Genomic DNA, 15,823 nt, shown 5'->3' with positions numbered 1-15,823 from the left:
CCATGAACATTTAGCTTTTATTTTTCTTAAATGCTATTTTAACTGGAATCAACATTCAACTAAGGCATTTTCCATTAACCTGGACAACCAGCACCTGGCTCATTCTTAACTCGACCCCAGGTATATTCAGGGATACTTATAAATTCTACTAATAAGCCCTCTCTTGTCTACAGTTACCTTCCTCTCTGTGACCAACCTTAAGTTTGTTTCAAGCTCTGGCCCCCTTTCCTTTTGGAATGCATTTCCAAATGCTCCATGAAATTTTTTCCTGTTATGGCTCACTAGGCAAAATCAAAACACACCATTTCCCCAAGTCTCTAAATTCTTCTAATAGTACTACTTATATTGACAGCAACCCCATTCTCCTCGGGAACAACATTTGACATGAGTTGCATTTTTGGTTCTTCCCTTTCACTTTATATCTCTGATGGGATGACAAGTCCTACATTATTCTAATATTTCCATCTTCTTCTTTCCAGTACCAATCAAGTCCCATGACCAGGCCTTTATCACCCTTTATCTACAATTCCCAAGAGACCTCCCCACCTTCACTCTGTCATTGTTCTATCACAACTCAAATTTTACAAAGTACACTTTTAATTCTATCACCTCTACCTTAAAAATCAACAATGGTTCCTTTTATAGTCTTACTCAGGTTTATAAAATTCTCCACAAAACATCTTCAGCCTACCATCCTGGCCCCTTCTGCCAGTGCTGCCCTGCTTCAGTTCACTGTGGGAAATAAACCAAGCCGTTCAGTGTTCTCCAAACATACTTGGTACTTGCCTATGCTTTTTCTTTCCTATTGCTACCCACCTAGATGGTCTTTATTCTCCATCTCAGGTACTGTCATCCTCATGAAGTTTATCCTGATTCCTAAAACCATCTATAGTTTTTCTCTTTTGAATCTTGATAGCTTTTTATCTCCCCCATGGCACTAATAGCACATTTGTTCTGTACTTATTTCTGACATGTCTTGGGCCTTGTTCTAATGTGACTGAAAATTTCTTGAGAACAAGGGCATTTGACTCCCTGCAGAATTTAGCATAGTGCCTTGCATATGAGAGTAGTCAATTGATACTTGCTGAAGACAGACCTAGAGTTCCAAGTATCTAGAGCAACGCGTTTCTGCTACACTACTGGGATATAGTAAACTTTCCAGTAGCTTCTACTCTTCACATCTAATAAGTCATTCCTCAACTTGTATGTTTTCAATGCTATTGTGAAGGAAATGACTTCATAATACTGTGAAAAATGAAAAACACGTTCACGTTTTCTAAACTGTATTTCATTGAATTAAAAAAGGTATTACTGAATCCTACTTACACCTCCACAAAAGGTTCTTATGGTTAAATTTGGATTCATAAGTTAAAAAAATTCTCCCCCCAAATAATTATATACAACATAATTTCAATTATAGTTAGCCTAGAAAATAATAAAGCCACTAGTTATGACAGCAACATGGATTATTTCCAACTATAGTTTCTAAAAACGCTCTTCTTTTGCCTGGGATTGTGCTTCCTGTTACCGATTATGACACAGGAGAAAAGAACTAGTTAATATAAATAAAACAAATGACAGCTCATTATTGGATAAGTGTAACATGGCAGTGATGCCAATCTTAACTCTTCAGATTTCCACAGTTATTACAATAAAATAACAGAAATTTAAAATTTTCTTTTGATAAAAATATTTTAATAAGACAGACACATACAAGGTGAACACACATACTGACCTATATTATCAGTTGGGACTTAGTGATATAAGTGTAAATGTAAATCAGTGATATAAGAAAATATATAAGAATATACATATTCTATTAAAAATATATAAGAAAATCTGATATTGTGAATTTCAATAAAAATTAAGCTGCATAAAAGCTTTTACTGTTATCTATTAAAATTACAATAGGTGATTCACAACAATCTTAATTCAAATGTTAATTCACAGGCCAACAAAACATTTTAATTTAATAGACTAACGATATAAAGTTTATAAACTACAACTGCATTTTTATTATATGACTTCTCTATAAAAATTAGGTTATCAAAGAAACTCCTATAGCTAGATCAATATGGGAAAATGAACTGAATCAGAAGCAACTTTGAACTTACAAAACTAAGTTGCTAATTTTACGTGTCTGGAACTGTTTGAAAACAAGTTAGAATCTTAGCAGTTCATGAATTGTTACTACCACTACACGGCAACATTTGGCAGTTTGAGCCTACTGATAATAGTTGTTTTCCCCCAGTGACTCTCTGAAAGTGAAAGTCGCTCAGTCATCAGACTCTTTGCGACCCCATGGACTATAGTCCATGGAATTCTCTAGGCCAGAACACTGGAGTGCGTAGCCGTTCCCTTCTCCAGGGGACCTACCCAATTAAGAGATCGAACCCAGGTTTCCCGCATTGCGAGCGGATTCTTTACCAGCTGAGCCACAAGGGAAGCCTCTGGCCAGTGTAAAATAATTACCAGTTAAGAATCTCTACCAAAAAATAGTTCAGTAGCATGATGACCTTAAAGGGAAATTATTTAGGCAATATAGGTATTGTTTCAATGCATGTATTAAATTAAGTAGCAATTAGCTTAGGGCATTGAAATACATGGGCACACAGTAAAAGATAAGCTGAATAAAGAAAGATAATCTATAAAAGTACGGAGCACACACTTTGTCTTTTTTCTTCTGAGTTTTTTTTTTTATTGAAGTACAGCTAATTTATAGTATTATATTAGTTTCAAGTACACAATACAGTGTTTCAATGTTTTATGGATATACTCTCTTTAAAGTTATTACAAAATAATGACTATATTTCCTTGTGCTGTACAGTATGGCTTTGTTGTTTTTTTTTTTTTTCCATTTACTTTTATTATATATACACATAATATATGTATTAATATATATTAGTTGGAGGTTAATTACTTTACAATATTGTAGTGGTTTTTGTCATACATTGACATGAATCAGCCATGGATTTACATGTGTTCCCCATCCCGATCCCCCCTCCTGCCTCCCTCTCCATCCCATCCTTCTGGGTCTTCCCAGTGCACCAGCCCTGACCACTTGTCTCATGCATCCAACCTGGGCTGGTGGTCTGTTTCACCCTTGATAGTATACTTATTTCAATGCTATTCTCTCTGAACATCCCACCCTCGCCTTCTCCCAGCACACACTTTGATTAAAATACTTAAATAGTACCTAAGTGTGAATATTCTTTTAAAATTAAATTGATATCATATTTTACTGATTTTAAAAAAGTACTCCTACATGTGTTTTCTCAGATTTGTAGATACTAAATGACACAAAATCATAGTGTCACAAAAATTAAACTAATAGTATTTAGTGTTACTGAAATTCTGGGACTCTAAGAGTCTGAAGAAAACTCTGGATACTCTTGTTGGGAGGAAAAATGAATAAGGTTAGCTTCAGATACACTTGTGTTCAAATTGCATATTTCATTTTTATAGCGAAGGGAACTACCCTCTTCTCAAAACACGTTATCCTGCATTCTAGAACTTTCTCTGGGTCCCTTAACACCAGTGTTACTACAGGGCCCTACCGGACTGTCTTTCCTATGTTCAGGAATGGAAACTCTTCCTGATGACAGTGGATGATATTATGCCTACTCATAGTAACACATTTTCTATCACTACTGAGATAAGACCATGGTTTGGAAATGCTAAAATCAGTAAGGTGAAATGGACCAATATCTAAGTCTCTATTATACATAAAAACATAGTCAAGGAATCTAGAGAATTAAAAGTGAGAAGATGAGGTGGGTGAGCAAATACAAAGGAGCAAATCTAGTTTCTAAGACAACATGGGTGAAACCATCCATATGCAGTTATTCAAATAAAAGCAATAGAAATTTCTAAAAGATATCTGCTTTATATGTACTATGTGAAATCTTTAAATCTTTATTGAAACATCATTTTTCCCTATTTTGGAATATTATTCTGGAATATCAGGAAGCTGTTTTGGAGCTGGATATAAAACAAAAGGAATATGCGAGATATATTCACTCTGCTTTCCTAATGGATAGGTTGTATATAAAGTACTACAGAGAAACAAATATTTCCCAACTTATCATCAAAAAGTAATATTGATTCTTGACATGAGATTCACTGTAATACAGAAAACCAGTCATATATTTTGAAAATATTACTCTCATAAAAATAAGTTAATAAATCATAGTGCTCAAGATAAGTTTTCAGATAGCTAATAGAAATTAATCTAAAAATCACATAAATTTTAATCTTACACTGAATTTTGTTTAAAGTATCTAAAGGATACTTTATGAGAGGATTGAGTAAACATATTATTTTGGTTTGCTTACATTTATAATTATTTTATAATATACAGATGACATCCAAAAGGCTATTATTCCTTAAACAGTCATTTTAAACTTAATTTTCAGTGAAAATCTATTCTATGGTCATTTTAAATTTCCTGACTTTTTTGTCTTCCCATTAAAGAGATTTTAACTACTGCATATTTTCATTTATTTTACTTACCTAAGTCAGGCTTTAGGTCAGTAGGCAAGCTTAACTTCCTTGACATTTTTGCTGAAAAATAAAATGCACTTTTAAAGTTCTGAAGAATATCTGATTCATTCTTATTTCTATCAATTGATCTTCAAGATAGGAGTGAATGTTTTTATTACTAAATCTAGAGACTAAGATAATTAAAATATAATTAATAATGTTATGGGTGGAAAGTAAATCTTATTTTCAGCTTTTTAAAAAGTTTGTACTTACTTGATATAATATCTTTGAGTGCTTGAAGCTCTCACTTCAAGGAAGCCTTTTAAATTCTGTTAATTATTTCTTAGGCTCATAGGAAAGGGTTAGGCTTTTTTAAGAGAAGCAGTCATTTCTCAGAAAGAAGATGTTGCAGATAAGGACAACAAGAGGCATAAGACTTAGTCTGGATATGTGATATAATACAATCTTTCCATCTCCTCATCTTCACAGCTATTGGGCTCATTCTTTTTAAAGTTAGTATCTTGAATATAGGACAAACCTACATCAAACTGAAGTCTTTGATTACATCACAAAGTATCTGGCTCATCCATTTCTTCATATATGTTAACATCTCTATTTACATTTTAGTAAAAAACAAAAACAAAAAAAATCAAAGCCATGCTCAGTCTAGAGTATTTACAAAAATGTAAACTACAGATATTTCTATTTGAGATTAGAATATTTAAAAAGTCTATGTAAAAATCTTACTGGAATTCACTTTCCATCCTCAGTTATTGCCTAAATCTATGAAGTGCTTTAAAGTTAGGTGTTTTACTACATCCATTGTTAGTGGCAGTGCATGCGTAACAGAACAGTGCTTTCTAAGTGAAATTTTGAATACACATTTGCGTGTTAATACATGAATGTGTATATGGGGTTAAATTTTGGATGGTTAGGAGATATTTAAAGAACAGACCCTGCTAGTCCATAAGGGCGCCATGTAAACAAAGAGAAATCCAGTCATAGCACATAACTTCCACATCTAAAAAAATGACAAATTCATTGTTAGGGAAGCGGCATTAGGCAAAGTGGGAAGGGATGGGGGAAATCAGGTTTTTATTTCTAAGATTCATTAATCTAATTAGCATCCTTTCAAAAAACAACAAAGCGTCAAATATACGAATCAGTCTTATCCCATTTTGACAGACTTAATCTCAGTTAAAGCATAAAAAGTAACAGAAAACTGAAATAGCCAAATGAAATCTATCATGGCTGATCTCATATAAATGGCATCTGGTCCCATCACTGAATGGCATATATATGGGGAAACAGTGGAAACAGTGTCAGACTTTATTTTTTTGGGCTCCAAAATCACTGCAGATGGTGACTGCAGCCATGAAATTAAAAGATGCTTGCTCCTTGGAAGAAAAGTTATGACCAACCTAGACAGCATATTAAAAAGCAGAGACATTACTTTGCCAACAAAGGTCCACCTTGTCAAAGCAATGGTTTTTCCAGTAGTCATGTATGGATGTGAGAGTTGGACTATAAAGCTGAGAGCCGAAGAATTGATGCTTTTGAACTGGGGAGTTGGAGAAGACTCTTGAGAGTCCCTTGGACTGCAAGGAGATCCAACCAGTCCATCCTAAAGGGGATCAGCCCTGAATATTCATTGGAAGGACTGATGCTGAAATTGAAACTCCAATACTTTGGCCACCTGATGCAAAGAATTGACTCATTGGAAAAGACCCTGATGCTGGGAAAGATTGATGGCAGGAGGAGAAGGGGACAATAGAGGATGAGATGGCTGGATGGCATCACTGACTCAATGGACATGAGTTTGAGTAAACTCTGGGAGTTGGTGATGGACAGGGAGGCCTGGCGTGCTGCAGTCCATGGGGCTGCAAAGAGTCGGACATGAATGAGCCACTGAACTGAAGTCTACCCAACTCAAAACATTTTCTAAAATGCAACATTTAACTTTTGAAAGAAGTTAGAAGTTTTTATTACAAATCATAGGTACAATGTACACAGACTGATAAATAATATCTACATAATAACTGAAGGAGAAAAACTAGCCTGGTATAGTCTAAAGATACCCTTTTACAATCAGATGTGTATGCCCCTCTAGACTTGACTACTCTGATATGATTAAGTTATTCTATATCTTTAGGACCAGTGCTTATAAATATTGAATGTTGAATGTGCATATCTATCATCTGGGGATCTTGTTAAATCAGATTCTTGTACTTCTAACAGGCTCCCAGGAGATGCTGGTCTGTGGAGCATTAAGGTCCCTAGACTACAAGTAACTTCAAGATAGGAAACAAGACTAATTCATGAAACCCATATGTAGATACAGTAAGTCCACAGCAAACAATTCTTGAATAAGCTTCAAAATCTTGTTTGTAAAACATGAAATGTCAAGTATGGTGGTTAGGACTGGATTTGGAATCAGACCAGATAGTACCGTGTATCTAATTCAATGAACTACTAGGTATGTGACCTTATGCCAACCACTTTGCCTCTATAAACCTCAAATTTCACCTGGAAAACAGAGATGGATAATAATGCCAACTGTATAGTTTTGAAGATTATATAAGAAGACATAAGCAAAACTTTAAGCGCAATATCTGACACAGTGTAGAGCTGATAAACATTAGTTACTATTAATACTAAACAAGTGAAATAGTTTTCATAAGCTGTAAAATGTTATACATATGAGCCATTAATATACTTGTAAACAGCCCAATATTTCTTTAATTCTACAGTAATTAAATTTCAATTCTACCCTAATTAACTCAAAAAACAAAATGGAAAACAATTTTTAGGACATAAATATAGAATGGCATGTACAACTATAAGCTCAACCTTTTTTAAGTTCATTTCAAAAAGTAAATTCAATATATATCTAACTGTAGAAAGAGAAACAATCTGAGTAATCTGTAAGATATATTTATGAGGAAGGGGAGAGGGGAAGTGCTGGAGGGAAAAGATTTAATTCCTCAGCATTTCCTGTATAATTTGCATTCATGTCTTCAGGCTCCTAGCCCTTTCTTTTGTAGTCTCCATCTAAACTCAGCTGATGAACTGATCACGTCATTTCAGATACTGAATTTTTCCATAGTAGTATTTCAACTTTAAAGTTTTAATTTTATCTGCTGATATTCTCCATCTTGTTCACTATGACCACTTTCCCACTTTAGTACTTGCACATATTACAGCAGCTGTTTTAAAACTCTTGGTTGCTAATTTCAACATATAGGCCAGCTTGTGGTCTGTTTCTATTGAATTATTTTTAAAATTCTTGATTATGTGTCATATTGAGTTGGACAAAAAATTAGTTCGGGTTTTCTCATAAGCACCTACAGAAAACCTGAACTTTTTGGCCAACCCAATACTTCTTGTGATTTTGAATCTTTATTTCACATGCCCAGGACCTTTTTTTTTTTTTTTTAATTTTTTTATTAGTTGGAGGCTAATTACTTCACAACATTTCAGTGGGTTTTGTCATACATTGATATGAATCAGCCATAGATTTACACTTATTCCCCATCGGACATAAGCTTTGACTGAATAGTGGACAATATGTTGAAGTTGAGTATGGATTATACCATCAACCTTAACAGGTGTTGAGTTTTAGTCTGTCATGCAGTTAAATTCCTGGTGGATCCTTCTGATCACTCTTGGTTTTATTCTTTATTAGGGTGGGTCTATATCAGTTAGAACTTTGTTTTAGGGTACGGCTTTCATGCTAAGAAGTGATCCTTACTCTTAATAAGTGGCCTTTCTGGGATTTCAACAGAATGACTGAGGTGATCAGCAAGGTTTCACTACATCTATTCCTAGCACCACATGACTTCTCGTGTCAGCGGGCAGCTCTCAGCCTCACAGCAGGGGCCTGAGGCCTGCTGGTGGAGTCTCGACCAGCTCACATGCGGCCCAGGCCGAAGGCAAGGACCTACACTGAACCTACACACAAGACTTCTAGGAATGCCCCTTGGAGCAGTTCCTTTCTCTCCGGTGTCCACCCTCACAAGTTCAAGTCACTTTAGCAGCCCAGAACTTCCATTTCTTCCTCCTTAGCCTACTGAGGCTACAATTCCAGTTGGGTTCGAATCACTCTGCAGGGCAACAGGAAAGTACTCTCCCGTCAGAGAGAGCTGGGGCAATCGTGTGGCTCACCTCATGTCCTTTCTTCTCTTGAGGATGACAGTCCTGGATTGCTCAATGACTGGAAATCAGAGCCGCATGAATTTTTACTAGTTTTACTATTGTTTTCTGTGAGACACTAGGTTCCAAACCTAAATTTAGGCCAAACGTTTCTATCTTTCAGTTTTGGTAACTATTTCTGAGGAATATCTTTGTTCTCAGGTCTGTTTAGCCAGCCTCCATGGTGGCGGTCCACAAGAGGGGGATCCATCTCTGGAGAACCTATAGTTAATCCTCCTGCTTACAAACTGTATCCTGTTTGTAAATTTATGAGCAAGCAGCTGCAGACTTTATCCAGCACTTCCTGGAGATCATATTTTTACTTTTCAGGAGTCTCAGAAGCACTTGCCAACACAGTTATCTAGTCAGTTGATTTTATCACCCTGGAAAAGAAACTTCTGTCCATGCTTTGAAGTTATCCAGCTTCCAATGAGGTCTTCAAACTGAAAACATATCATCTGAATGAGTTCCTGGAAGGCAAATTGTCTGTTTTTCTCTTCTTCATTTGTGTATTCTTCAACTCTTGCCCCTGAAACCCAGTACCTTTCTTGTTTTGAAATGCTTTGTCACTAGAAGCTATAAAATAGCTCTCATTTTCTATGCCTTTGTCCACAGTAGAAACAATGGAATGGCAGTAAAGAAGTTTATTCAATTTGGAGAAAACTGCAGTCAGAGATATATCTCAGCAGGCTGCTAACCCATCTCTGCTCTCTCTTTTTATAAATCTGAATGAGAATATCAAGCTGGCTGGCTGAATTAAGCAGTAAAGAGCTGCATTTGCTTGGAAAGAATAATGAAGTTATACTTGATCACAATAATCATGTCTGCAATAGTGGTTTCAATACCAATGAAAGATGCGTGATGTTGAAGAAAAGCAAATCTTGAGGCAAGGGGATTGGCTGGACCATTATATTAGAGATGACAGCTCTGTCATGGTTGATGCTTTTTAGTTCTTTACGAAGAAAAGTTTCTCTGTTACAGAGATTCTTACTGCTTCTCTGAATTTAAACAGATGCTTTGTAATTTTCCTTTAGCTCCTCTACCCACTGTGTTTCACATTTTATTTTTCTAAGGACAATTTCTTAAAGGAAAACAGAACTATAACTTCTGCTTTTTAGAATGTGACTTTTATATTAAACAACATACCCACAATACAAGGTAAAATGACTTCTTCTAATGACACTATGAAGAAGATGCCAAAAAAGCAAATGGATCTTTATTATCGAGAAAGGTTCAATAGTTAGAATAAAGTGGCAAGATCACTTTTCTCACCGGCAGAGATCCAATGCAGCTCTTTTCAAGGATAATGTTTAAAATGTATGCATATTAAATAAGAGCAATCAGAACTTAAAAAAAAAAAAAAAGACTAAAAATCAGCTTGTAGGATAGAGCAAGTGATCCCAGGGGAAAATGGGACCAAGAAATAGAAACTCTCCTATCACACATTATTTTAATAGCTATTAGAACTAATAATATCCATTTCTACCTCCCATGCTAGAATATAAACTGCTAATTTGGGAGCAATCTATTTTGAAAAATACTGCATCCATGTATATGTGTCTAGCTTTTAGTGTGCATGTTCAATAAACATGACAATGAATGAAAATATAAACAAAAGCTGTCATTGGAATTTTTAGAAAGAAGCTGAATTTCTTCACAAGTGAAATCAGATAAAGAGAAAAAGAGGACAAATTAAATATAAGCTTGTTAATCAAAAAGACAACTTTTGGAAATACAAGACACTTATCGATTACCTAAAATGAAGGAGAAATTTTAAAGAGATACTAATACCTGCCTGGTAAAGACCTGGCTATTATTACAAGCTCTCTTAATTCTTGAACTCCTAGAGGTTTTGTCTTCAATACTTTCCCCATCTCTATGTACTTTTCACAAATTCATAAAATATAACATCCAGGATAGCATCATAATTAAAGACATCTCATAGCATTTCCTAGAGAAGGCATTAAACAAACTTAACATAGTTAAGTGCCACGGGCTGAACTGTTCCCCGAAACTGGTATGCTGAAGCCTTAAGCATCACTTAGGGCTTCAGAATGTGACCTATGTGGAGGCAGGACCTTTAAAGAGGTGATTAAGTTGAAATGAGGCCACTAAGTAGGTACACCAATCCAATCTGATAGGCACGTATAAGAAGAAATCTGGACACACAGACACACCAGGGGTTCATGCGCCTAGAAGACAGACTATGTGAAAACACAGCAAGAAGGCAGATAACTGCAAGTCAAGGACAGAGGCCTCAGAGGAGAAAACAGAAACACACACACACAGAAACCTGTCACTGCCTTGATCTTGGAATTCTAGCCTCCAGAACCATTCTAGAGAAAGTAAATTTCTATTGTTTAAGCCACTCAGTTTGCGGTATTTTCCTATGGCAACTCTACCAAATAAATACAGTAAGTAATGACATAAAATAGATCGCCACATTAATATTAATAGTTCTGGTCAAACAACTGTTGACAAAAAATATTTCAGTAATGTAACTTTAATTTGGACTAATTTTCTTTATATTAGGAAGCAAACAGCAAGTTATTTCTAGAAAGATCACTGTATAGGCTTTGAATTTAAGAAAAAGATGATTCTATACACACATATACAGTAAGTACTGGTATATAAAGCAGACTTTGCTGAGCAGATTTTATTATGAAATTTGACAGAAAATACAGTCAGAAACAGAATTAGAGTTTGAACACATGATATGCCAAAGTCCTCAGACTTTATAGTCATCCTGAAAAAGAAAAAGAAATTCATTTAGAGGAACTCTGACTTATACAATGGTTTTAAAGTACCTGTCTGTGAAATTTAGTTCTTGACCAAGTAAGGGTAAGTATTAATATTACATAATAATCTTTTTTTCAAAGTAAAAATATTAAAGTTACCTGTAAAAGGGGTTTTAATGAATACTTGACTCATCTTCTCTTTCAAGACAAGCTTCTGTTCTTTCAATGGCCATATTGAGGATTAAATATAAAGATGAACTTCTACAGATGTAGCAACCACATTTTGGGATGAATATTGGGGGATATAAACTAGAAATATCAGTACTAATTTGTTTTATAATAAATTAGAATAATTTTAAAACTTAAAATTCTACTTAGAACAAAATAAAAAAATCTTAAAATTGTAAACAAAAAACAAAAAAAATTCTACTTAATTTCATACATATCTTTTCAAATTCATACAGAAAATTCCAAACAAACCTCTGAGAACTTGTTTTTCAAATTGTAAACATAAATGAAATTGGGAAGAGAGCACAAGAAGAGGCCACACATTATGAAAGCAGAGACATGCTGTAGTACAGGATCAAGAAACTGGGATTCTGACCTTGACTAAGTCATTACCATGTGATATTACTTTGGATAGGCATTTGACTTCTTTGAGGCTCAAATTCTTTTCTTGAAAAATAAAAGGGCTGAATTGCTTTAAAATGTAGGATTTAATGAGTCAGCGATTTAAAATATGATTCAGAACAGATTTAAGTCTGTTAGAACACTTAAATATAAAAAAGGAGTAACTGGGACACATGTGGGGGCAGAGTGGTAAAGAACCCATCTGCCAGTGCAGGAGACGCAAGAGACGTGGGTTTGGTCCAGGGTTGGGAAGATCCCCTGGAGGTGGAAATGGCCACCCACTCCAGTGTTCTTGCCTGGAGAATCCCATGCATAGAGGAGGAGCCTCGTGGGCAACAGTCCATGGGGCCGCAGGGAGTGACATGACCGAGCAACTGAGCATGTACACGTGTATAGGAGAACTCATGAAAACAGCACCTGGACATTATTTTCATTTAAACTGACTTCAAAACTTACTTCAGTTTTTGCTAAGCAAGAAAACCAATCATTCCCAAAGTAACAGCTAATTCAGAAATTTGAGAAATTAAAAAGGGCCCTGCAGGTATTATCTTTCTTATATTAACAGATACCATATGACAAACGCCTAGTGTAATATGTAGAACTTAGAGGTGCTCATTACATAGAGCTATTACTTCTGCTTGTTTTGGCACAGCACTAATTAAGTGACCTTATTTCCTGACTCTTTATTCTTTAATCTCCAATAGTACTTCCTCCTCACACTTTCATTCCTTTTATATGGATATTAGTAACAAAATGGGACATGGGCAGGATAAGAGACTACAGAATAGAGCTAGGTATCTACTTTCTGAATAAAGTACTCATAATGAGATAGAATAATCTTTAGAGAAGTTTAATCAAAATCTACCAAAGAATGCTAACATCTGGACCATATTTTATTCACAAGTATATCATGAAAAATTTGTTTAATACTTTAACAAAGATACATATTTTAGGACTATTTTTATATAAGCTTGGAATAACAAAAAGCTTTATATATTTCTGAAATTTTATAAAATGTAAATACTGAATAAAAAATTGCTAACCAATCTTATTTTCAAAATGATTTACAGAAATTGCTAACTATGGGAAAGTTATTGATTTTTAAAATACTGGCCATTAAGATTTTTAGTAACAAAAATTAATCATAACAGGCAAAACAATATATGCATAGGGATGCTACAGCTGCATTATACAGCACACTGTGCTATATTTTTACTGTTAATTCACAAGACTACAGTTATGTCTTTTCAGGCTGTTATTCTTATGCATGAACAAAGACCTCACTGTCAGTGTCATTAACCTGAGTTAACTGTCAGTTAGGAAACAATGAAGCCAGGCCTCAGACAGACAGGTCAGGGAACTCGACTGTTGACGCCTGTTACTTTCACTCGAGTCTGCTCTTTGAGAAAGGTGGACTTCCAGGCACTGTATATTTCAGTTGGGTGATGGGTACCATGATGGCACCCAGGAGCTAGAGCTTAGACAGAGTCTGATTATGAGCCATCTTTTTACTTTTCCGGGTTACCATGTAGATAAAACAGGGTCATAACCAGATGGTCTAGTTATAAGTCATATGACAGATTTGTCTTTGAATCCTCACAGGCTTCAGTAAATTTCCTTAAGAGGTAACACAGCACAGTGTTGAAGAGGACGAACAGTGGAGCTGGACAACCTCAGTGTCCACTGTGGCTCTGACATGTGCCAGCTGTGTAGCCAAGAGATACTCTGTACACTCTCTGACAGCGCTGTCATATGTAAACCAGGGAAATAACCGTAAGTAGCTAAGAGGTTACTGAGTGGATTGAATAAGAAAATGAAGAAGAAATGGAGAAGTACGTTTTTTCTTCTGTATCACTTGGGATATATGTTGGAAATATAAAAATATAAGTTACAAAGTAAGTCACAGGGATGTAATGTATAGCACAGGGAACATACTCACAAATACTGTAATAACTCTGTATGGTGGGTAATGATTAAAATGTTGAAATCTTGTATTCAACATTGTATATCTGAAACTAATCTGATAGTTTAAGTCAATTATACGTCAATAGAAAATACTGAAAGAATCCAACTGAAAACAAATATAGACATATATAAACCACAGCTGCAACTGTGGTTTCTGGAAGTGAAAAATAATTATGTATAACTGTGTAACTAACATAAGTTTGAAAAGTTGAAGAAAGTTAACATGTCTCCCCAAAAATATAGAAGCTGGCATGACAAAAACCTTGTTGATAACATTCTTGCTTTTTTTTTTTATGCTGCCAAAGAACTATCCTTCCAATAATATTCTCAATTCTAAGAAATTAATTGAAGTCTTTCAAATAATCATACTCAGATAGATATTCCATGTTATATATTCATTACACAGAAAAAAAATGAAAATTGAGTCAATACATTTAATAAAGTAACATAATCCCAGGATCAAAAATCAAACAGATAAATTATTCAAAAATTTTAATTATTACAAAGTAACTTTCACATAAGGCAAAATTCTTAAGTAATTAAACCTTGCAAGTTCTTTGATAAATTGTACATACAAAGTCCCTTCAAATTTTTCAAATTATATGAAAGTAAAAGAACCTCTAAAGTACTATTAAGATAGTATATACTAAAAAGGAAATTGGTTGAAAAAGAATTATGCAACAGTGCTCGTAGCTAATGAAAGTGATTGAAATATTACCCGATGATTCACTAAGGTACCACAAATACAAAGAAGTGAGCAATTAATTCTCCATAAATGAAGTGCCCTTTGCCCAAGAATAAATCGCCTTATTCAAAAAATGACCACAGGTGCTAAAAGTCAGCCAATGTTAATATGACTAAACAGGGTTCAATTTACAACATACAGACAATATGGTGCTATTTCTAAGAGTTTTTGAAATTTAATTTTACTACATATAAAACTTTGAGTTGAAAAAAAGTAAATCTATTCCAGCTACCTAGAAATTCATCTAATTTAATACAATTCAATGAATATATGGAGGGAGTTTGGGGGGAAATAAATATTAATAATAAAAATTTTGGACTTAAACCAAAGATTAAATGTATTCTCTTTTAGTAAAATGGTGTTTCTCTGTCTTTTAAAAATCTTCAGACAAAATTCAAATTTTTATGACTAAAAAATCCTATTTGGATTATATCCCTGAATTTAACTATGTATTTTATCCCCCAACTTGAAACTTTGAAAATCTTGGACTGAGTAATTAATTTCAAAGTACCACTCATTTTTACTTGGGGGGTAAGAGTCCTAGAAAATTCCTATTTAACTCAAGGGTAGTAGAGATTATAGCCTAAATGTCAATCTTTCAAAGAACCATTTCCTTGAAATCTGGAGTCTTAATAATGTGAGGAGGAGAGAGTAAAGGCAGGAAAAAATACAAATACAAAAAAAAAATTCATAACCTTGGAGTAAAAAATTGTACTACTTGTGTCACAAATTGAACCCTGCTTTATTTTAAAATAAGCAAAAATAAAAATTAATAGAATAGTTCACACGGTTAAGTCAGAGGAAGAACTGCAACCCCAATTTAACTGATTTTTTATAATTACTGTCCCAATGAGTTTGGAAGAAACACAGCCCAAGAGATCATCATTTAGCACAGGAATAACAAATTAATATATACAAAGTGCAACGCATTAGATAATTTTCTGATGCTGAGTTAGCATTGCATATAGCAAGGATTAGAAACAAAATAGAAATGTCTATTTCCTACCTATATCACTGGCTACCATCTTGGAAAACTTTCTGCTTTTGATCTTCACTGAAAATAATATTTTGA

At 34.5% G+C, this 15,823-nt stretch overlaps 1 protein-coding gene across 4 annotated transcripts in view; it reads right to left on the bottom strand.

Annotated features, from left to right (window-relative positions):
* The window catches only part of STXBP5 (syntaxin binding protein 5), a 152,858-nt gene that overhangs the window by 19,277 nt on the left and 117,758 nt on the right, over window positions 1-15,823 (bottom strand). For 2 of the 4 annotated variants that reach the window (XM_043887954.1, XM_043887957.1), the window contains 2 exons: window positions 15,758-15,805; window positions 4,513-4,563 (listed from right to left, as the gene is read on the bottom strand). In XM_043887954.1, coding sequence (XP_043743889.1) covers window positions 4,513-4,563; window positions 15,758-15,805 — 99 coding nt within the window. The remainder of the gene's footprint in view (window positions 1-4,512; window positions 4,564-15,757; window positions 15,806-15,823) is intronic. The other 2 variants (XM_043887955.1, XM_043887956.1) reach the window with 1 other exon arrangement.

This window comes from Cervus elaphus, chromosome 26 (assembly GCF_910594005.1).
Source record: "Cervus elaphus chromosome 26, mCerEla1.1, whole genome shotgun sequence".
In the NCBI taxonomy this organism is placed as follows: Eukaryota; Metazoa; Chordata; class Mammalia; order Artiodactyla; family Cervidae; genus Cervus; species Cervus elaphus.
This window is presented reverse-complemented; position numbering and strand designations above follow the sequence as displayed.